The sequence below is a fragment of the Trachinotus anak genome, unplaced genomic scaffold (genome assembly GCF_046630095.1).
Source record: "Trachinotus anak isolate AG129_WGS33_773 ecotype Australia unplaced genomic scaffold, CSIRO_AGI_Tana_v1 ptg000008l, whole genome shotgun sequence".
NCBI lineage: Eukaryota > Metazoa > Chordata > Actinopteri > Carangiformes > Carangidae > Trachinotus > Trachinotus anak.
Genome location: NW_027273859.1, coordinates 6,837,501 through 6,861,360, shown reverse-complemented (window position 1 = coordinate 6,861,360; position 23,860 = coordinate 6,837,501). Strand labels below are relative to the sequence as shown.

General features: G+C 43.2%; 1 protein-coding gene across 11 annotated transcripts in view; it reads left to right on the top strand.

The window, feature by feature from the left end:
• Positions 1-23,860, top strand: part of fbrsl1 (fibrosin-like 1) — a 286,998-nt gene that overhangs the window by 134,352 nt on the left and 128,786 nt on the right. For all 11 annotated transcript variants that reach the window (XM_071482137.1, XM_071482141.1, XM_071482145.1 and 8 more), the window contains one exon: positions 3,772-3,807. In XM_071482137.1, the coding sequence (XP_071338238.1) occupies positions 3,772-3,807 (36 nt within the window). The remainder of the gene's footprint in view (positions 1-3,771; positions 3,808-23,860) is intronic.

The window sequence follows — 23,860 nt, the reverse complement described above, 5'->3', positions numbered from 1 at the left end:
GAAGTGGTGGAGGTGGTGGTTCTGGCAGTGGTGGTGGTGCGGGGGGGAGGGGGGGGCACTGATGAAAATTGCACGCTGTAATCGGCGATGGTGTTAGATGTGGCATGTCTCTCTAATCTGCTGCCAAATAAATGGGTGCACAGACGCTGATCGCTGTAGCCACGCAATCCATATCTATCCATCTCTCTTCCCCTGCCTGTCTTTACCTTTCTCTGTCTGTCTGTGTGTCTGTCCCCCTCTCTGCTGGCTGCTGTATTTCACCCAGCGAAGGCCTGGACACAACACACACACAGCGAGGTTCCTCACCACACCGTGTCATTGTCTCCCCTATATTTCTTATTTTTTCAGCTCCATGAAATCTCCGCCACCGCACTGAGAGCACTGCTAATTTTCGTAAAATACGCTCCACCACATCAAAGTGGCTTCCCAGCTTTAAGAGCTCTTAACTAATGATGCCGCGTCTGCAATGAGTAAAATGGATTTCTCTTGTCTTACCGCCAAAGGAAATAGAGACAAATGCGACATGCGGACGCGCCCGCCTGCCCGCCTGTAAAAACAGTCATGCATCAATTTGGAAGCAGGGGGTAAAAAAAAAATGCAGGGGATGCTGTTTGTTCATTGCCATGGTTGGGTCTTTATCTGTTTATTTTGACTAGGTAATTGTGCCTGCGGTGCAGCGGGGCCCCGGCACTAAGCCACACAGGGATTAGGGAAATGTGAGGTGGTGGAGGGGGTGGGTTCCAATGCATTTGTGTCCTGCAGAGGAGAGGGTGGCAGTTGTGGTGCTGTCATGGTCTCTAACACCCTCCTGTATCCACCCACACACACCCACATGCACCCAAACCCACCCACCTACCTGCTCTTCCTGCCACAGAGGGCATACACATTCACGTTCTCTCCTCATCATGCTCCAATGAGCTCTGATTGGCCTGCTTCTTGGCCTTCATGCAATGACAAAAACCAATAGTCTGGGTTGAGAGAAGATGGACTGGACCCTCCCCTCTTGTCGCCATGTTTTTCTTTTTTCTTTCTTTCTTTCTTTTTTTTTTATGAGTGGAGGAGGGAGCATGGAAATGGGGAGAGGATTAGGGGGTGGATTTAGCAACATTTCTCTTCTCTGGGGCTGTTTAGTTAACCCTTAAATGCCGCCAGCATACGCACCCTCCCTCTCACCACCAACCACCAGAACCATCACCACACACACACACACACACACACACACACACACACACACACACACACACACACACACACACACACACACACACACACACTCGTCCTCCCTCCCCCACACTCCCTCTCTGGGGCGGGTTCTTAAATCCTTTTGAAGTCCTAAGCGCTGCAGAAATCCATTGAGAGCCATGTATAATGGCTTTTAAGAGAGAGTGTTTAGCTGTATGCCGACCCTATGGCTTATGAACCGCTGGCGTTTTAATGGATCCCCCCTTTCCCTCCCCTCTTTTCCTCCCTTCACCGGCACTAAATCCAATGGATTGTCCCTCATTATCATTTAAATAAGCCTCTCTTTCTACGCACAATGCTGCAAGTTGAATGAACTCTACATAGTAAGGCTAATTCCAAATGGCCTTGGCCTCCCACCACCTATGCACATACGCACTCACACACACACACACACAAAGACATGTATATACACACATATTTAAGTGCACTCACAACATGCACACACAGGCAACAGACCACATTCTCACTGGAGCACACTTTTGGCCCTCTTGTATCCACAGATTTTGCCTTCTGTGCAGTTCTTCCTTCCCACTCCTCTGGCTTCCTCTCTGGTTGTGGTAGTGAGGGGAGCAGAGGGGTTGAGCAGAGTGGGAATAGCCTTTTGATTCCCGCAGAGACTGCTTTCCGGTTCGCAGCAGGGCTCCTCCCTAATCGTCACCACAGGAGCCGTCCTGCAAATCAGAGGGGCACACAGGCGTTGATGAGGGCTGAGGCCTAGAGCAGGTGTGGGAGAATGGATGAGGGGCATTGGGAGGGTGCAAAACAAGGGAGGCAGTGGTGGTGAAGTTGTGGGGGAGGTCATTTGGATTGAAGGTGGACCTATGGATGAAATTGGTCTAGCAGAAAAGTCCCCTCCAGAGACCAGGGGGGGAGAGATTGCCAATCTAGACAGAGGAATAAAAGCAGTGAAAAGTGGAAGTGGAGGGAGGGATTTAGAGATTGGTATTCGTGCTGGGCGCTGACAGACAGAGACAGAGCCAGAGAACAGAACAAAACCCAGCCTTTTCTGTCTCCACCCTGCTCTTGTTCAGCACTTAGAGGACTGCATTAGAAAAAACTGGAGTTTGATGGCCCAAAACACCTCCTGCATGAAGAGATATCCATCCTGAGTACAAACAGAGCTGATATAACATAATGAAAAATGTTAGGTTTGGTTCTGAAATGTGACAAACACCATTTTGAATAACAAATCCTATGAAATAATGACAAAATTAAAAAACAGCATTTAATTAGTGACGGTGTAAGTATAGATAGAAAAATTGCATTTCTAAAGTGTGTCTTTCTAAAATTGTCTTTTAGAGTAAATGTAATTATGAAGATGACAAATGTCTTTTTGTCTGTAAAGAATATAAAGCATTTTGGAAATTATGTCTGCTTTTTATATGCACTATACATATATACCATATGCTGAAATATCTGCCCAGTTACCTTAAAACCCCTGTTGATGCTACTTTTACTCAGTACTGTTTTTTTCTGCATCAGGGTGTGGTTTATCATTTTATCTACTGATGCAACTGATGAATTCATCCCTGGCACTCCTGAAGAAGGAAGTGAAGTAAAACAAATAGATGTGAAGTAAAACAAATAGATTGTGACACATAACCTTGACCTTCATCATTTATATTATGAAACCATCAGAAGCAATTATCTTGGCTACAAAATGTCAACAGGCAAAGATTAAAAACATGTTATTAACCAAATTGTTGCCCTTACAAAATATCCTAGGTCAGGTATCCCGAATCTCAGAATCATTTCCTAAAGAAGCCATTTTGTAGGTTTTGCTCTTGCTACATTAGCATTAACAGCTGTTTACTTGTCAGTCTAAAAGAAACACTGTGAGTTAAGCATCAAACTTCATTCCTTTAATCACCTAGAGCTGCACCCAGTGGCACCAATGTTAACTCTTGTCTCTATCACATCTTTTCTTCTATGGAAGTTAGCATGCTAACCAGCTAGCCCTGGCCTATCTGCTCACTTTCAGATAGCAGCTCTGTGGCCTCCAATCTGCCTTGAAGATGTAGCGTCACTCAGAGGGCGTATTATAACCTCCTGTATTATAAAGACAATGATGACTGAAACTGTTGTCAAGCAACAATCACCACCACCTGACAAGAAACTACATTCAGTTGCAGAGAAAACTTAAATAGTCCCTTTAAGTAAAGCATGTACAGTTCTGTGTTACTGTGCTTCAAAATCATTTACACAACTTTAGAATGACTATTGTGTACTATTGTCATTCTTATTTTACCAAATAATTAAGGTTTTCCTCTGTTTATTTTCATGACAGCTCAAATTAAGCCTGTCAGCAGGACATGAGTGATTGTTTTTAGAGCAGGTGTGGCTCAGCTACCCCCAGTGGTGGAAGCCAGAATGTATTGGAGTGATGTGTGGTGGGCAGGAGTTACATGGCAGGGCGGGTAAAAGGTTAACGTGAATATTGATATTAAAGCGGCACTGCTTCATCATGTCTGTGTCAGCAAGTGAAATGCTCCTTAAAGGTCATCCCTGTTCTCCTTTCTCTCCCTACAGAGTTCCACTCACTCGCTGTCAGGCCGCGGCTACTCGGTAAGTGACATTTTCATGCTTCATAGCTTTACGGCAGAATTACAATCTCCAACGACCCGCTTTATGGCCCTGGCGCTCGACATTTTAATTATGTTAAATAGAGTAATGGAGAAATCATGATATTAGGAACATTAATTCTGGCTGACTGACTGATTAAATTGCGGGAAGGTGTCCTGCGCTACCTTGGCGAAAGGAGCCTCGTTTTATTGGCATCGATCAGCACCATTCGACGGTGCTGCAATTTGGCTGTCAGAATTTTATGTCTTCCTCCAGTGACTGTCAGTGGAGGATCCTTTTGCTCACATATCAGACGATATGCCTAAAAGCCTTTTAAAAGCCCCCGCATTTATGCAATAAATACAATTTCTCACCACCAGAGAAATGCATGTACATCTACACCTTCAGGAAGATCCATAACTGTTAAACATATCTTATGCTTTGCTGGAACTGACTGTGCCTTAGCAGAAGTAAGTGAGATGGTCTTTATCATAGAACATGTAGAGTGTTGTTCAAGGTAAATGTGCCCAAGAGGAATATTTAGTGACGCCTTGGAAAACATCAGCCCAAGCCTTTCAAACATAGACTAGCTCACAGATTGTTAGAGCAGGACTATTTTTATCCCGTAAAAGCATCTGTTGCCTTGGCCCAGTGCGTTTTCGAACCCTAAATTTGTGCTCTTCCCCTCCCATTGTTTCAATGATGTGTCTAGTCTCTGGGTAATAGAGACAGCAGTCGTCCTTTATGTCCTTTGCTTAAAGGGGAACTCATAAGAGGAACATTCTTTAAAGTGTGCTACTTTTAGCTGATGAGTGGCATATGGCAGTTCTTATTGCAGCTTGGAAGCAATCATCCCGACAAACAAAACAACTATAAATGGTTTGTCATTGTTAATCTGCCTCAAAGGACTGTAGTTAAAGCACTGAATAAAGCTTAACTTCAAAAGGCATTGATCTGTGTGCAATCTTTTTTTTTTATTATTATTATTTTGTTTTAATAGAACATGTCACATTCCTATTCCCCAGCGGCCACATACTCACAGATGGATGAAAACAAACAAGACCTTCCAAAAAAGCTTGTGGAGCCCTTTGGCTCGAGCTGTCAGTTTGAGTCGGCAGGGAACAAGGCCTTCTCTTTATCTGAAAAGAGGAAGGAGGGAGTCAAAGAGAGAGAGGGCAGAAATGGAAGCGGGGGGCTCTGTGGCGGTGGTGGTGTGGGGGCAGGGGCATTGTGTAAGCAAAGGCAAGTCCTGTAACGAGGGCAGGAAGTTTCACGTTGTCTGGCTCCCTCTCTGGCTATCCGATGGTGCTATCTGCAGAGTTTATAGCCTTCGGGCACCTCCTGGGTGCTGAGCTCTGACTCTCAATCTGCTCTGCTGCCAAGCCTGCTTGATTTCTGGGGTCTCCTTATCTGTAAGTGCTTCAGGCTTTACAGTATGATGGTTTCAAAGGGGGATATGGGGTGTGGGGCCGGGGGGCCCTGGGGCTCCAGGGAGCTGCCAGGCAGAGGCTGAGTGGGTATGGGGAGAGGAACAGGACAAGGAAAAGGCCAAAGGCTGCAGAAAGTAGAGGAAGAGGAAGAGAGAGGCTATGCATGTGGGTGGTTGTAAGGTGGGGAGGGGGTGTGGGAGGGTCAACGAGGCGGACACAGAGGCGCACTCAGCGCCACCGGCCACCAGTAGCACAGACAGAGCTATCTGCTGGTCGGCCTCTGGTGCTGATCTCCTCTCCACAAACAATCAGAAAATCACGCTGGTGAATAGAGGCTGGTTATCTGTCACAAGGTGCTAAGAGGTAAAAAAGGCAATCTCTACTGACAGTTTGTTTTCTACTTCTATGGGAGATAAAGCCTCATCTTGTTTATGCCCCCATATGTCTCCCTTCTTATGCTGCCTGCCAGGCTTGAACGGCCTCATTTGAATGGTTTACACAACTATATAGAGATGTTTCTGAGCTTTAGTGCCAAACTCATGAAAAAAGGAAATTGGAGCCCCCAGAGTGTTATGGACACAGCAAATACCTTTATACTGTGTTAAAATGTTTGGCTGTTGCATACAGAACACATTGTCTGCTGGTTTAGTTCCTTCAAGGAGTGGATCTACACTACAAATCCTGCACATACTATAAACATTAGTCACTTACCTCCTCATCAGGCTATCCTTTCTTTACCCATTTCGTTTTCTAGACTTGATTGTTTGTTAAACCACAAAACTAACAGATATCTAAAAAAAAATTAACAGCTAACTAATATTTCATCTCAAAGTGACAGTTACAAAGCTGTCAAGTGAATTTGTCTGACAGGCATTTGCAAATGAGCTAAAAATATTATTATATTATATACATTTTTGCTAAGGTGACCACAAGCAACATGTGAACATAGAATTAATCCAGTTTATAGTCATCCATTAAACAACTGATGTAATGTTGATCAGTTCCTCAGTAAATATCAATGAACTGCTTCACACCAGGTTGTAAGCAATGACTGATATCAGACTAATTTAATTTTATTACCGTCACAACAGATCACAACAGGCAGGACAGATTTTAATACAATGCCAATATCCATTCGCTCAGAAAACTAATTTCAGTTGGAGGGCTAACTATGAACTAATTTATATTCTTCCAAACATTGTGTGTTTATTCAGTTGATGACATTGCTAGATGTGAAAACACTTCCACCCGCCTGCCCCCCACCAACCCTTCATCTTCCATTCGGGGGCGAGGGCTAATCTCTTGACCGCTGAGTCCAGCAGCGATACGTAGCAGCAGTACTGAGACTCACTATCTCGCTCTCTGTGGAAGACTGCGTATGGAATTGTTTATCAGGCAGACTCTCTCCTGTCTGCTTTGTGCAGGCTTCATTATAGCCTCAGCTATGTTTGGGAGACAATATCTGTGCCTTGTTTCCTGCGCTGCTACCTGCTTGTTGTTCCAGCAGAGATGGGCCCAGGCTCTGGCGATTTATCATCCTCTCAGGGGCTTCTTGATAAAGAACCCAACATCCCCCTCTGCGCCTGGGAGATACAGGCTGCAAGAGATGCGGAAAATGTCAAAAAATCTCACTGCAACTCTCTGCCCACTCTGTCACTACCCCTGGGCTGGATATATGTTATAGAGGAGGAAACGTTTCAGCTGAGCGAAAAAGACAACACACCTCCCTTTCCTTTCAGATGAAGTGATTGAGCCTCAGTCTCCCACTCCACATCTTTGAAACCACCCAAGGCCACGGTACAGCTGATGTCTTCACACAAGATAAAAGCACAGAGCTTTGTGTGTGGCAGTATAATCTGACTAGTCTGTTTTGGGAGGGTTTATGTCTGCGACGTCAGGGAGTAAAACCTTAGCCACATTGTTTGGGTTGAGCGAGAGTGCTCAGAGCTCTCAGACACACCCATACTTCATTTCCCCTGCTCGGGTTGTCATAATCATATTTAACGCTAAATGAGTCTACACTCTAAACAGAGCTGTCTCAGAGTCATTTGTGCATTCTTAAACAGCCTTGTTTTAATTGATTTGGCATTCACGACCTCCACATTGTGGCAAATAGACTTCCCTGTCTGAGTGATGAGGCTTTTTACAAGATCTTTATCGAATACAAGGATTATGTCACTTAATTACAATAGAAGCCATTAAAAGCTTCACGCTTTATTTAACAAAATGACAGATTCACTGGATTAAATGCTAAACACAGCAATTGAAAGAAATTGAGCGTAAATTATATCCTTATACTCTTAACAGAAAACCATGGCTTCTTCCCCTACAGTACATGATATCTTTTAACTGCATCTTTGTGAACATTTCTGTGACTCTCTATATCACTCTGTCTGCCTTTGTCTGTCTCTTTTGCTCTGCTTACTTTACACTGGGGTGTGCAGGTGTCTCTATACCACCAGCTCTGCACATGGTGAAAATTAGTGAAGGAAACCACAAGCCCAGCAGGAGTGGGCTGGGGCCCTGACATTGTCCTGGCCTTGGGGTGGGCCACTGCCTGTCAGGGGGCTCTCTATGAGGGCTGTCCGCCTTGAAAAACCTATTTGTTTATCCCCGTGTGCGGTCCAGCTTCAGATCCTCGGCCCTGCTGCTCTCTGCGCACCAGGGACTTGGGCTGTTGCCGCTAGCAACAGATAAAAATTGCTGTTAACCACAGCAGGGCCCACAACACATCAATCAACGAGTCTGCAGATAAAGGCTGCAGGCTTCGGGGGCCCTGGCTGAATGGCATGGTTGAAAATCCTTTTCCAGTGGCTGAGCACACACAGCTCTGGTGGTAGAGGCCTGCTATCACTCAGAGTTGAGGAGGCAAACTTCATTTTCAGCAATGCAGCTCGGGTTTTGTTCTAATGGAGATGCATTTGAACAGCACCAACAAAAAGGGAACTCTGGGAGAGGTCATTTGAATAAAAAGGCGACACTGTGAATTAGTGTTGACCGGGCCTCAGAATACCAGCCCCAGCATAGTTCAGTTGTTCTAAATGAACTCTTAATTGCTTTTGCCACTTGGCTTTGCTCTTAAGGCTGCATAAAAGCTGGGGCGTTCAGCTTCACCGCATTCCACATACTCTGTTCATTAGGACTGAATTGAGATCAACGATTGGAAATACCTAGAAGCTATACCCCAAAGGCCCAAATTGGCATTAGTACAAAATATTTTTTCACCAGAGGTGACTCCAAAGGTTCATTCTAACCATTTTCAATCTAGTTCCACCACCCTTAAAGCAAATGTATGGTGACGACTTTGGTGCCTGGTAATGAAAAAGAACAATACTGATCTTTTCTTATATTAAATCCACTTAATGTATTCCCAGATGAAGCTCTATGCTATCACCCATGCTGGAGTTAGTCCAAATGAAACACAGGCTCTCATGGGTAAAAGCATTAGTTTTATCCCCCTAAGCCCAGCCTTGATTATCATCACTCTTAGTTTGTCCTGGATGCACTGTCCCCTAACTCACATTTGCCCCACTTTAAACAAATAGCCCTATAATGTAACAATCAAACCATGCTCTGAGGATTTGTTTACTGGAGGCTTTCTCCCCATTAAGTTTCACGGACACTGTAGACAAATAAAGTGGTAATTCCACTTTATCATATGTTACATATACCACAATCAAGCAGCAATTACATGCTCCTTCCATTTGTAAGAGCTCCCAGTGCCGACGTGGATGTTTTAATGAGGGCTGTAATGAACGCTCAGGGTGTTTGGCAAGTCTCCGAGATGTTGCTGGGGCTTTTATGGCTACCCATTATAACGTACAATTTGCATCAGCAAATTACAATGCTCCATATCATTATCCCGCACCAAGGCCCGATCATAAATTAGAGCTCCAATTACAAACATCTATCTGGGAACGGGGAATGAATATGATGGCAGCCCACCAGAAGCAGGCAGGAGGGAGAGAAAGCCTCCTGTGGATTGTGGGATGAGACTTCCATAGAGGTGTGATAGTCTCATAAACCGTCCTTATGGGGAATTCAAGCTTCGAAAAGAAATAGACAGTTATGGAGGGACAGAACGTCTGCTAGATCTGTTTTGGCAGTTCCATATGTCATATTTCACGGCACGCTGCTCATTGAACTTTTTGGTATTTTAATCTCCTTCCTTCTGCTAAACACAACACCCACTGATTTCGATGGCTGACTGTTTCACACTTCTCATTCAAAGCTATGTAAGCCTGTCCATTCAGCTGTGCAGAGGAAGGGCCTCGTCTGCTGTGTCTCAATTCAGACCCAGCTATGTCTCTGTCTCTTCCAATCTCCCTCTGTTTGACTCTCTCTCCCTCACTTATTCAACTTGATTATACACTGGAGGGAACATAATAAATCATAGAGATTTATCATGCTGCAGCTTATTAATTCAGCACCACAAGTGTAATATTAGTCTGTGTCATTTAAAGAAGCAGGCATTGCAGCATTGCCGGTGTCCCCCAAGGAATCCAGAGGAAGCCATTTTAGTTTGGGCAGAACGTAATGAAAAGAAGAGACTTTTCATTTCCCAACACAAGTGTTGGTTGTTCTTCACTCCTCTCTTTCTCTGGCTGATATGACGATCCGATGCTGCCTCGGTTGTTGGAGGTTAAACAAACAGCGGTGTTCCTGTGATGGCTGTGTTACCTGTAATCTGCGACCTGTGGCCAAATCTCGCATGGAGAGGTAGAATAAAAGGCGTACGCCGACAGATTGCTGCAGGCGCCAAGCAGAAACTACCTCTACTGATGAGACAAAAGGCCTGCGGGTCTCCCGCAAACCCACAAGAGCTCCCCGACGCCGCACAAACAAAGCCTGAAATTAAGAAGAGCCAGAGGCAGGCCCATTTCTACAGCAGAGCTAAAATGTTCCTTTTTTATGGCCTCTGTGGATTTCCAGAGTGGGATTGTAATAGGGCAGAGAAACGACACAATGCTTTGGAATTTTCAGTCACAGATTTTGAGGAAGCAGGTTTGTCATCCTTTTTCTCTTTTCTCTTTTCCAGCTCTTTCAAAATTCACACCTCCCACCACCCTTTCTGGGCTAATTTTAAATGTACTAAAACCTCCTCTTGTAGCCTTTAGAGGGTGTCAGATGATGTTTAATTCATTTTTTGTTTTGCATTTTAACCTTGCATATCTGTAGGATCAAACGCATCCATCTTTGCTTTTTGGCTGCAAAGCCAGAGCACAGAGGATGACTGCAAGCCCTTGTTTGAGTTTGAGAGGTCATGAGATGAAGAGACTTTAATCCATATTCACAAACACCCCCTAGCAATTATTCTCACTATCTTTAATGTTTCTATGAATCTATTAGGGTTAAAGCCCCTACCCACTTCTCTAACTCTACCCGTATGAGTACCTTTTCGGAAACCTGTACAAAAAAGTTATACTAAGTAGGTCATGTTCTGCCACTCGTCTTCTAATCACTCAACGAAAAGAACACGATTTCCCTCCATCGGAGCCCCTGAGCCAGGCTCTTGGGATTTCAGTGAGCAACGCATACTCATTTGATTTTCTGGCATATGTTTTCTCCTTTTCCTTTCTCTCTCTACGCACCTCTTTTCACTTTCCTTACCTTGTATCTGACAGTACACAAGCAACACCTACCCTGCCTCCAACTTCACCACACACACATATGCACCACAACCCCTCCTCCTCCCCCCATCTCTCTCTCTATCTCTCTCGCTGTCTCTCCGTCTCTCTCAGTGGAGAAGGTGTCTGACAGTAACAGCAGGTAAGGTATAAGATTACAGGAGAAGCAGGGGCAATTATACCTCCAGCTGATGCTGGTGTGTTTATGAGGAGAGTAACTGTTAATGACAGTGTTGTGGTTTCTCCAGAGGCCGGTGCACAGCTTTGGGAAGCCTGCTGTTTTTGTCAGCCTAGCTTCCTGCTATGAGTTTTTTTCTGTCCGCCTATCTGATTTTTGTTCTTTCTCTTTCTCTCCCACACCTCGCCGTCACTGAAAGCCTTCACTTTGAGCTGAGCTGCTGTGCCTCTGTGTTGCCTGTGCTGTGGTTTTGTCTTTTGGGCACATAGCAGGTAGTGGTTTCCTGTAATGTGCTCAACTAGCATCACTGACTAGATTACGAGTAAAAAAAAAAAAGCAAAACAAAAAAACAACCCTCTTAAGGTCATACACAAACAAACACACACACACACACACACACACACACACACACACACACACACACACACACACACACACACACATATATGCATACATAGACCAGTGTTTGCAACTGCAGGTCTCTCACCAGGGCCTTTGGCTGCCTTGCCACTTCCCCCCTACGTGCTTTCACACACGGCAGGCAGATCGCAGCGATTGGAGAGGAGTTTGTGTTTAGATAGAGAAGCTTAATCATAATTGCATGGGGTTTCCAGTGTCTAGCAGTGGCGCTGTCCCAGTTGCTGTTCCCCTTGCCAAGCCTCCTGGCTTGCAGAGTGAGGTTTCAGCAGTCCTGGGAGATACAGTGGAAATATATCACAATTTTATTTTACTGCAAAGTGAAAGTAAAACTGAAATAAAGAAATTAGGTTGTATATCAAGTACATTTACGTAAGAAACACATTTCCAAGTTGCAGTGTTTTTTGCATCTCTGAATGTTAGAACATGAAGGTACACATCTTTGTGTTAATCCACTATACCTTTAAATATGTTGTGCAGCCCTACCTCACAGTCGTTATTTGCCATGTTTGACCATATTTAAATCCTCATGCACTTCTGTCTGTGCCAGATGGTGCTAAGACACTATTTGTCTTTTGTTTCCTGGGAGGCTGCACCTGTTGGGGTTGAATGTACCTGTTTGACAGTTTGTATCCTCTGACATATGTTGGCCCAAGTTGGGCCTGTACCCTGTTTTTGAAGATGTTATTAACACTCTCTGTACCACTGCTGAAATCTTACGCAGTGGATGAAAGTGGTAATTAGAAATACATAAAATAGATCTTTTCTGTGTCACATCTACATGCAGCTGTTTCATGTGATTCTCTCCTTTATGTCCCTTATTGCTGCTGAGTTGGTTCACAATACAAAACATCCCTTGAACCCAATACAGGCTCGTTTAGAGTTATGTTGTAGATGTGACCCTCTCACTGACTGATGGATGTTCATGTTTTTGGTGGTCTTCAACATGAATACGATTTTACTGTTTCACTCATTGAAAGTCACTTTGGATAGAAGAGTCAGCTAAATGCCAGGAAATGTAAATGAGTGCCAGACTCACCCTCCAGTCTTCTGCCCACAACCATCCACACTGCAGACCCCATCCACTGTGCCCTCAGTGTGTGGTTGGCCTTGGCCCCGATCACATCAGGGCACATGGGAGATTAACTGGGCTGGCTTACTCACTCAGCAGGTTCCCCGACTCCCCTCCACTCATCCTGGCCCAATCTGCCAGCTAGCCTCCTGCTCTGCCGAGCCATGGCAGCAGGGCACCGCAAGCCCGGCCCGCCTTCATTACGCCTGCCAGATGGGCTGAGAATTAGATTCGAACTCCCACCATGGAGAGAGGGAGTGGAGAGAGATTGAGGAGAGAGGAAGGGAGAGAGGTGGCAGAGGAAAAGGGAGGAGGGATGAAAGTTGTGGGGGGAAGAAAGTAATGGTTTTTGTTTTCATTTATGTTGCAAGTTATTACATTTTAATGTAACACCCCTGGGACCTGGCAGCATTAAATGCCTGTTCTTGAATAATCGACACTAACTGCAAGCAAATGCTAGGGAGAAATGAAATTAGCGAGCGCAGCAATTTGGCACAGTGATTATCGGCTCCTTGGAGGCACTTCCTGATGATTTAAGAATGCTAACATTTAAGCAAGTCAGATCTCATTACTCTTCAAGGTTAAATCGAGCTGTGTCGGAGGGGAGGCAGATGCTTGATTGGAAATAGTGCTTCCTTGTCTCTCTTCATCTCTCTTTGTTCATGCCGATGTTTCTCACTTTTGCGGCAGCTCACTGCAGGCAGAGAAGACTCAGGGCTGAAATCTGTCAGACCCTGGTGACACCTTTTGCCAGCTCTTAATTAGATCAGCAATAGTTGGTTTCCAAGGTATAATTTGTCCTTTGCCAAGGATCATCACTTGTGCTATGAGCACTGCCATGCTAATTGCCTCAGCCTCGTTCTGAATATCTGTGTACCACACATTCCCTTCCACACAGATGTATGGCTGGGCCCATGGATGAACAAAAGAAAATAGGGACCTTTTTGAATCTACACCAAAGGGAAAGTGTTTATTACGTTTCAGACTGTGCCACAAATGTTCTTTTATACTGTATTTTTCTCTGCTATCCTCACTCGTTGTGCAGAGGCAGAAACGATTTTCAAAGTAATTTCAGCCCTGGCATCTTCTGGTCCACTGTTTACCTCAGCCAGCCATACACATCTGTTCTCCACACAAACTTGATCCAATTAGGTGACACCAGACAATGGCTTACTCTTCCATAAGCCCAGCACAGCACCAGGGGTCCTGAACAATACGGAAGTGTTTTTTCTTCCATTACGGGGCGTCAGATCCTTTTAAAGGTGTTTATCCGCCATCGATGTGTCAGCCTCTGTTTCCAAAAGGGGGCTCAGCTGGGGAAGTGATAGGCGATGAGGATAATGATGCGAGTGGGAGCAGTGTGGTGGATGCAGATGCACTTTACCGTGCTGTGTGTCATAAATCCTTCCCTCCGCAGTACTGCACCCTGCAAAGTTGAGGGACAGATGGGTTGGACTTTTATCTCCGCTTTCTAAATGCGGGAGAAATCAAAACATTTTTCACTGCAGTGATGAGATTTATTTAAAGCAAGGCAGGAGCAACAAAGCTACTTTGGGGAATATGTCTATTAGTTTTTCCAAGCTGTTGTTTTCTCATGCAGAGGGGGGAAATCATTGCAAGTCAAATGTAATCATCCCGCCGTTGGGTTATGCTCCGTCTCGAATGATAATAATATTAGGTTGGTCCCTGGCATTGCCTACATCAGGCTTGTAATTTGAATTTCTGAGACACAAGTAAGAAGGCTGATGTTAATCACAACCAATCACTGATGTTATCGTTGTTGGGGTTTTTTTCCCTGTTTATAACAGCTTTATCTTTTGGCACATCTTGAAATTTGGCAGCCTGAATTCATTATCTGCAGTGTTTCATGTAGTCAACAAACATGGTGTCTGTAATGTGGGATTCTTCCTCCTCCTACATACATGCTGTGCGCACCACACCACATCTGATGTCTCTACATCACATTTTGTCTTTGTTGTGGCCAATAGGATTTCTGGATTGTAGCAGGGTTACCCCAGGAATGAGGAAAAAGCCTCTAAATTGTAACCAGGCATTTCTACATGAAACATTCATGCTTAAGTATGATTAGCAGAGATTAAGGTGGGTTTGTTTTGCCTCTTAGAAGGCCCCGTGACACTTAAGAAATGGATTGAGAGCAGCTTTTGCAGGCACAGCCTCCTTAATCCCATGCCAAGAGTTCTCACCCACCTTTGCTGAATTATTTACGTTAAAGTTCTCACATCAGCTATGGAGCCAAGGGCCTAGAGGTACTATGTGTTAAACTGCCTAAACCTCAAAGCATTGAAACCATGGAAATATTATGTTAAGTATTACCAAGACTTTTATAGGAATATGTTTTGCAAAGAGAGAGGTTTGTCAGTGCCACTTGAGGAACTATTTTGTCGATATTAGTAGACAAAAAAATGTGTTGCATTAAGTTCAGAGAGAGTGCAGACTGTAATGGAAGCAGTAGCTTGTACATTTTCTATTTCCAAGACTGACGGAATAGACAGAGATCAAATCGTGGTCCATTCTCCCAGCCAGTGATGTGAATCCATCTCTCCATCCAAGCCATTCTACTATCATGTATCCCATTTCAATACCATCTCCCTATCATGTATATGAGATTTAGCCCTCCCATGTGCTGGATGATGCGATCCCCAGATAGATTCATTCATACATAATGATAAAAGATGGGTTTGGACAGGACTACTTATTTGACAATCATTGAAGTGCCACTGTGATGGATTGCAAGGAGGACCTCTATCCCTCTCCCCTCCCACCCCATAACCACGGCTCCCTCTTCTGATCCCACCTTATTTATTTTCCCCAGCCCAGCTCAAGGTCTCGACTCACTTTAAAAGAGAAATATCAAATTGAATTAAAATTGCCCACTCACCCAAAACAGAGACCCGTGCGCCTTAAAAATCACACATCTGTTCCCACAATTCATTGTTGCAAAGTCACACTCTCTCTCTCTCTCTCTCTCTCTCTCTCTCTCTGTGCGTGGTAATGTGAATTATTCATGCCAGCGGGGCCGCGGCGTGCTTCATCATGTTAAAGTGCCCATGACATTACTGATGGAGCCACCGACGGCCCTGCACTGCTAGCTATGCTAATGCATTTGGAAGGAGGCAAGAAAAGAGATGGCAGCACCTCTAGGGATCAGGAGGACAAGAACAGATCACCTATTAGAAATTACTACTTGAAAGTCTAAGTCCTAGTCCAATTGCAAATTTCTTCCCTTACCTCTAAAAAATCCTATGAATGAGGAACCCAAACATTGTTACTGTTCCAGGGCTTTGAATAAGTCAGACAGTCTTCACGATTGAAGTTGTCAGGATATGTGCCACCTCCATGGTTTAGGTGTTAGGACACCAGCCATGAGCTGCTACGTTACGTGTCGGAGTCTGGCTGGAGATTTTTTGTATCTCTTTCTCTCCCTTGTTCCCAGCCCTCTCTCTGTCTAATAAAGGCATAAACACTCAAGAGATAATTCAGTTTATGAACAATTAAAGGTACAATATGCAACTTTTACACAGTTAAATGTCTAAAAGCTAGGACCTTATAGTTTTTTTATATTCTTTTATAGTTTGTTTTTTTGAGTAGTGATCTTTCATTATCCCAATGTTTCCAGCAATTTTAAAACTGAGAGAAAGCTATAATTATATAATGTACATATATAATAAACAGTCTGTTCCATTTGGTCACCTGTCAGTGGCATTATATCTCCTTTGTGCATATGTTAGCCTTGTGGTTGAGTTTAGGCCACAATTTATATTCTAACTGATTGGGGATGTTTTCGGACATCTGAATCTGAAGTTACCAGACAAACAAACTGAGCAAACTTTAGCAGCAGCTCGGCTCACAGCCTCCTGAGACAGCCTGTGTCTGCCAGGCAAAGTTGGAGAGGCACAAATTTTTTGCATGAAGCTGCTTTATTCAGTATTTTTTCTGGATTTAATCATGGGGTCTGTTAGTTTTGATTGAGAGACCCCTAGTGGCAGTATTAAAAATTGTGCATTTAAAGAATTTACAAAAGAATCTAATTCAACTTCAATCTGATGACAAAAAAGCAATTCAGATTTTTGGTTTTGTCATTTAAATGCTAGTTCTAAAGCTGTAGTTATTTTTTATACAAGTCAATGTTTCTACCACCCAACACTGCTCCTCTGCAGGATTCATTTGTCTGTTGAGAATATTTTCCAACTGCACAGAACAATATTTTTAAGAATATTTTACACTTGTACAAAAAAACATAGAGCAGTTGAACAAGTTAATAAGTTTCACTCATTTCTTTCACCACCCACATTTTACCAGCTCATGCTGAGATTCAGAGTTTTTGATCACAACCCCACTTCTCAGTTGGATTACCTTCCTGCTCACTGAGAGAGTGCGTCTCAGTAGCACCCAGGGGATTACTTTGTGTTACGGTACATCCGTGCTGGGAGCTCTAATGACGTGCTGTATTTATCAGAAATTCAATAAGCCAGCTCAATTGTAAGTGCAAAGAATTAACTCTGATCGTGATATTGAATGTAGAGCATCAGTTTAGCTTGTGAAAGAATATACTTGCACTGAATGGTGCTGTAGTGCACATAATGTGGGCCCACAGGGAGAGGCCATCATTCACCTCTATTTTTTGTTCAGGTGTTTGTATTCATGTATAAGAATGGTCTGATTGATAGGGATTTCTAAGGCAGCAGACTATAGTGTCTGGCATCTTTTCTCCACATCTACCTCTCAATTCACGCAAATGGAAGCCTCTCCTCAAATGTTATTTCTCAATGTCGTAAATCGATCTTGCAATGAGCCAGTACAGTCTGGCAGAAGTGCTACACAAAGAAAACAAGCACAGAGAAGGGAGGAAACAGAGAGAAGAGGCTGAACAGGGTATGAAAGTATTTCCACCGTCGGTTTGTGTTAAACCGGCCTCCGATATGCTCTTTGTGAAGCTTTTCTCGCCTTTTCAGAAACCGCCCGCGTGTCTGTAAAGGTGCTGGGCGAGATGAGCACAACTGATACTGTGGTTCCCACACGCTTTGCCTTCTGAAATTTCACAACCGATAGCGGTTACTGACAGAGGGGGCCAGATAAAATCTCACCTGATTAGAAAAAAGAGAGTGAGAGAGGCGGTGAGAAAGAGCTGAGGCAAGGCGAGTAAAAACTAGAAGAGATAGTGGGCCTCATCGGGTCTCTGAGGTTGTGTCTAGGTTTCAGTTGACACATCTCTGGCTGGCCCTGAGTGCGCCACGCTCTCCACAAATGAATGGGTTGAGTCAACACTGACGGATTACAAACCACACTGGCACTGCTTTATCATCTGATTGCAAATTTGAGACAGATTCTTCAGGTATGATTACAACTTTTTCCCTTTCAGATTCATCTAGAGCAAACAAGGTCAACACTTTTTTAATCTTATCTAACCATAACCCTTTAAGCCTTTTTGAGGCATACATACATATATACATAAACACAACAAACATTTTTATCTTCCATGGTAAATAATTGAAACCACTACTTATGCCACCTTGACAGTAGTCAATTTGGCTGCATAATGGTGGATCATTGGCACTCAGCCACATTAGGGTCAGTCATGTGGGACTTTGGAAAGTAGGGGATACTCCAGGGGCCAAAAGATGAGTCCAATCCCACGTAGGCAGGAGAGCTGGCCCCAAAATAGCTAAGTTGCCCGGCTCCTGGGAGCTGCTATGCTGAAACTCAGAGATGCTATCACAGTCAACCAGCCGCTCTTGTTGTTCAGAGGAGGAAGACGGAAGGAAGGCGGTAGATGGCATCATCCTGTTTGTTCTTTTTCTGACTTAGTCTGCCACGATTATTCTCTTTTTCTCTGATCATCTCTGGTTTATGTGTGTTTCATTTCGTTGCTGTCATTCAAGCTGAGGTGATATGATCTCTGAGATGTCAGAGTTATTAACTAACAAACACAGTGATTTGACTCGCTCAACAACATATGTGAGATGTGAACAAGTGGCAACTCAGATGCTTTGAGTGAAAACTGGTCCCAAAGACAGCACTCAATTTAGATATGTATTTGCATTTCACAATCGCTATAATTGGAAGATTTTTTTTTGTTTAAACCTTTCAAATCTCAGTAAATTGACACATGTCACAAAGGGTCCGCCCAACTCCCCCTTCCTCCTCCTATTCGAGATGCTTGTTAGGAGAGCTGCCATAGGCCCTCATCGGTGTGATGGCTCAGTCACAATCTATTACACTGACTGGGAGCCTGTGCATCTCACAACCGGCACCAAATATTGGTTTTGCTGATAAATTCTGAGAAAAAAAAAGCGCCACATTAATGATGAGAAAAATAAATAAGAGGCTTGTCGACAGGATGTGGGTGGCTGTCCCATGGGAGAGGAATCTCAGGGATATAGAAATAGTTACAGCATCGCCCAACAGGGGTTCCACCACCTCCCCCACACAATCTTTCCTAAACTCCCGGTGCCTTGCAGCTATCGAGGCACTTGTGTGTCTGTAGTAAGACAGCAAAGTTTTCATTTACTATCTACACAGCTCCCTCTCCGAAAGCAAGCCTTCGGGGTAATGTTAGGTCTTTTCATAAGTTACAAAGATGTAATTAGACAAATTAGCTCAGCAGACACTCAGGGTTGCGTTTTTAATGGCTGCGTGTTGCCTAGGTTGGTAATTAGCAGGCAGCCGCTGCTCCAAAATCACACATTGCACCCGAGGCCTTGCATCCGTAACCTGACAACCAGTAGCAGTGCAGTAATGAAGGCTTATGTATCCCACAGGCTTGGTTTGTCTCACTTGCCAGCCAGGTTTGATGTTGGGACTCACGCTGAGCCACTGTGCAAATCTCTTGTTTATGCCCATGTATCATTTTCTTCCAGGTTGAGCATGCTGTCCTTTCAGCATAGTGATGTATTCAAATCAAACGGATGTGTTTTTGCCTCAGAGGCACAGACTTTCATTTGAGCCAATCACCTTTATGGTTCAATTCATCAGGGCCTTGGACTACGTGTCCAGGTCTCTTGTTGTGAGTAGCACCCGGGGAGCCGATGAGCCATTTCCACACACCCAGCTCCTCTCCCACTTTTAATGACTTGCCGATGGTGATTTTCACCAAGCGGCTGTTTTTTATTGGCTCGGAATAAATTCTCCTTCTCTCTGACACTAGACGTTCTCTATAAATTGGATTGAGAGGGCTGAATGCCAAATCGGAAATGACCTAGCAAAATGCAGATTAACTTGTGAGAAAATATATTTGTCCATTTACTGTATGTGTCCATATTACACTTGTGACACTGTGTTTATCATAAATATGACTTAGCTGCAAGCTTTTCCCTGTTAAAATGAGTCTTCATATACAGCAATAAATTGATTTTCTCCGTTTTCCATTTATTTGTATACAACCTCAAGCACTAAGTCTTTGTATTTTTCTCTCTCTTTGCACTTGTGTATTTCATAACAGTTGTTATTATCTGAAAAGACATCACATTCAGCTGCTATGATTAGACTTATTGTCATAGTTCATTTTCTTCTGCAGAATTCCCCACATTTAGTCTGTAATACTAAGTAAAAGGGTACTTCAAATATTTACATGTTGAAGCCTGTATTTCATAATTATAATTAGTTTATATTCAACATCTCAAAATAGATAAACTGGACTTTTTGAAGCTAAGTCAAATGAAAATAACACCATCAGTGCTGCATGTAGAGAACTGCCATTTGCCCTAACCTCTTGCAGCCTTAGCAGCTTTGTACCACATACTGTCTTTCTGTCCTAACTGTGGGGGCAAGTTGGCACAATGTTCCGCCTTCACCGACGTGGGAAGGAGATGATTGGGAACAACGTGCTGCGAGTGGATAGCAGCACACATCCACAGGAGCTTTGTGGACCAGGGAGATAAGGCTGAAGCCCACAGCATGACAGGGAGAGTAGGACTGGGGAATGGAGGACAAGACACTGCAGCCTTAAGGCCAAAAGACTCAGCAGAGAGTAATGAGGGCCAGCTCTCACCGAGGATACTGCCAAAACTGCCTGAGAGAGCAGGGAAAGGAGAGGATGAGAGGTGGAATAACAACCTTGGAGGGCATATTAGCTGCCTCACCATAGTAGCTGACATAGTAGAATGTGCAAACAAAAGGCACAAATGACAAGGAACAAATCTGAAGGTGGCTTTGATTCTAGTGACAGGAATCTGTTGTGAAAGACTAGGGTTGGGCGATATGGCTAAAAAGTGAAATCTCAATTTTTCCTGTCTTATGGATGTTTCTTGATTTTAATAGATTTTTTTCTGTCTACATAAACTGAAGACAACCATGATTCCAAAAGAGTTTTCTTTACTGTCTATGTCAAAAACAGCCAACAACAACAATAACAACAACCTAAGTTGAAACTCAGTGATTATATCTACCTGGCTGGGTTGGACTGCCCAAGTAGAGCCTGTGTATCTGAAACACTGTAGTTTTTACAAACTTTACGCAAGGTCCACCTCAGACCTTACAAAACCAAACCTTTGGTAACGTGAATAAATAATGATCAGGTCAAATTATTAAATTCCTTTTGCTAAACATTACACCTTCTAAGCATCAGCATGTTAGCATGCTAACATTAGCATTTAGCTCAAAGCACTGCTGTGTCTATGTTTGATCTCACAGAGCTGTAGAATAGCTACTTCATTCCTTCCTTCTGTAGGTCTTTGGGTGAGGTTAACTGTTTTATTTTATGTGAAGAGAGATTAAAATAGAGGCCTTAAAGTTAAGTTTTGCTATTGCTACATAGCCAATGTTAGCATTAACAGAGTTTACCTACCAGCCTAGAGTTTGTGAGTTTAGCATCAAACATTATTCCTTTACTCACCAAGAGCTGTCTCCAGTGGTGGAAAGCAGCATCAATGTTAGCTCTTGTTTTGCTTCTATTTCTATCACTTCTTTTCTTCTGCCAAAGTTAGCATGCTAAGCAGCTAGCCCCAGCTCATTCATGGTCTGCCCATTTCATCAATTTCTAATATTGTAGCATCCAGTCTGCCCTGAAGACGTAGTGCTTCTCAGAGGGTGTATTGTAACCTCTTGTCTTGTAAATGCAAAGATAGCTGCAGCTTTTGACAAGACTGACAAGTAAATAGCTGTTAATGCTAATGTTAACTGTGTAGCAAAAGCAAAACTCACAAATAACTCCTTTAAAAATTACATTTAAATAGTATATTGTGCAGTGTCTTACTTAACCATAAGTAGGCCTTTAGAGAATGAGTTTATACCACAATACAAGTATTATTCAGTCATAGGGTGAGTTAGAATTAATCAGCCGCCATCTTAAAAGGAATAGGCTGACATCTCACTGGGGCTATATGAAGATCTTCTGAGGGCACAATCTGAGTTGAAAAATACTTTTAATTTTGAGTGTCACAGTTTCTCAGGCGTGGATCCTTGCCCATCCATTCTCCTTGATGCCTTTAGATTCCTCTAATGGAATTTTGCAGTTGTGTTTCTCTGTGTTTTCTCTTTTGCTTTCCCTTTCTCCCTCTCTCTCTCATGTCTCTCTCTCACACACACACACACACACACACACACACACACACACACACTGAGTTTCTCTGTGTTGGGCCTGCCTGTGGCACAAGACATGTTGGATCATTTGATTCCAGCTAATAACCGGAGTTAGCCCAGAGAAAGGCATAAATGAGTTGTGGCCTCCCTGGGCTCCTCCTGTTGCCTGTCTGAAGTGTGAGACGACTGCAGGCTCTCAGCCAGTGGAGGCTGATTGTGTCATCAGGGCACAGATTTGTACTGTATATTCTTCTAGAGGATGAAGCTACACAAGAAAAGCGTATAGTTCAACTGCAAAAACATTTTTCTTTCTAAGTATTTGCCTCAGTTTAATTGTAAGTCCTATCTTAAAAGTTCCGTAAAGTTGCTCTCCAGACATGTTTTAAACTATGTGAAAATACTCAGCTATAATTAATATTTTGTTCAACATGAATTTTCTACATAAAAAGCTAGTGCAAACTCTTGCTCTCTGTACTGACAAGGTTTCGGGTTTATTTGCCCTCCCCTTATCCCCCAAAATTGTCAGGATTGGTTCCTTAAGTTATATATGGTTGTCTGAATCTGTCTTTATGAGACTGTCATTGGTTTACTTTATTTCCAAGGTGGAAATGTGCAGCCATGGCGTTGACTACTTATTTCCCTTCTGATGTTTCTTGTATTACATAGAAACATCATATGGACATGTTAAAAAGGTTAAAAACTTGATTTCAAAGGTTTTTTTCTTCTTTTGTTTCACTTTTTAAAGTTTTATCCAGTTAACCAGTCTGCTTTAAAGCAATATGCTTGACAGGACAATTTTCAAGTGGTTGGTTAAGTGTCATTTAAATGTGTGAATGACTTAATAGGATAAAGATATATTGCAGCTACAGTACATGTGCAAACACACGTGCCATACACTGCCGCACACGTGTATGCACACACAGACACAAGCTGCTAACCACATACTGTCTACACCCTCTCACACAGTTACACAAATATGTATACTAATATAACATGGCCAAACCCATGCCTTCCTTCTCACACACACACACACACACAAAAACATACTCACATCTATACTGAATATTCTCCGTAAAAATGAACACACTTCCTTGTTGACACGTTGTAGTGCTTTGCGTTTTGATTAGCAAGAGAAGGGAAGTGGTAATGAACTGTGAACGCTCTGCTTCCTTCCATTTGTAGACCAGGCATTAGCTCATTCCTCTGCTCTCCCCTCCAAACGCTGTATTACTATTCTGTCCATACACATCTCCCAATTAACTCTGGCATCTCTCTCATCCCCCTTTGTTGATATTTAATGTCAGAATAACTATTTGCTCCATTTTCTTAGCACATCAGTGATGATGATATACCTGGTTATGGATGAGCTGTGACATTATGATGCCCGCGGCTGATATTCCCAAAGTGTGTGGCTGATTTTGTTGTTGTTGTTTCTTGCCAATAAAGCTTTTTAATGTTTAATTCAATAAAGGCTGAATGTGCCGAAGGTAGGTAGGTAGGTAGGTAGGTAGGTAGGTAGGTAGGTAGGTAGATAGATAGATAGATAGATAGATAGATAGATAGATAGATAAATATGACAGTATGTTAGGCTGACCATGTTTCACATTATCTCCTCAAAATAAGCCAATTAAATGTTTTTTCAGTTTCACAGCATTGTTTGCACCCAAACATCTCGCACCCAAAACTTTTCTTTTGTTTTACACAACATCTCATTGTTTCAACTCTGAAAAACAAAAAGTGTGAAATCACATTTCCCTTCTATCTCTGCTGTAGAATCTGCAATAACAGCCCCGCC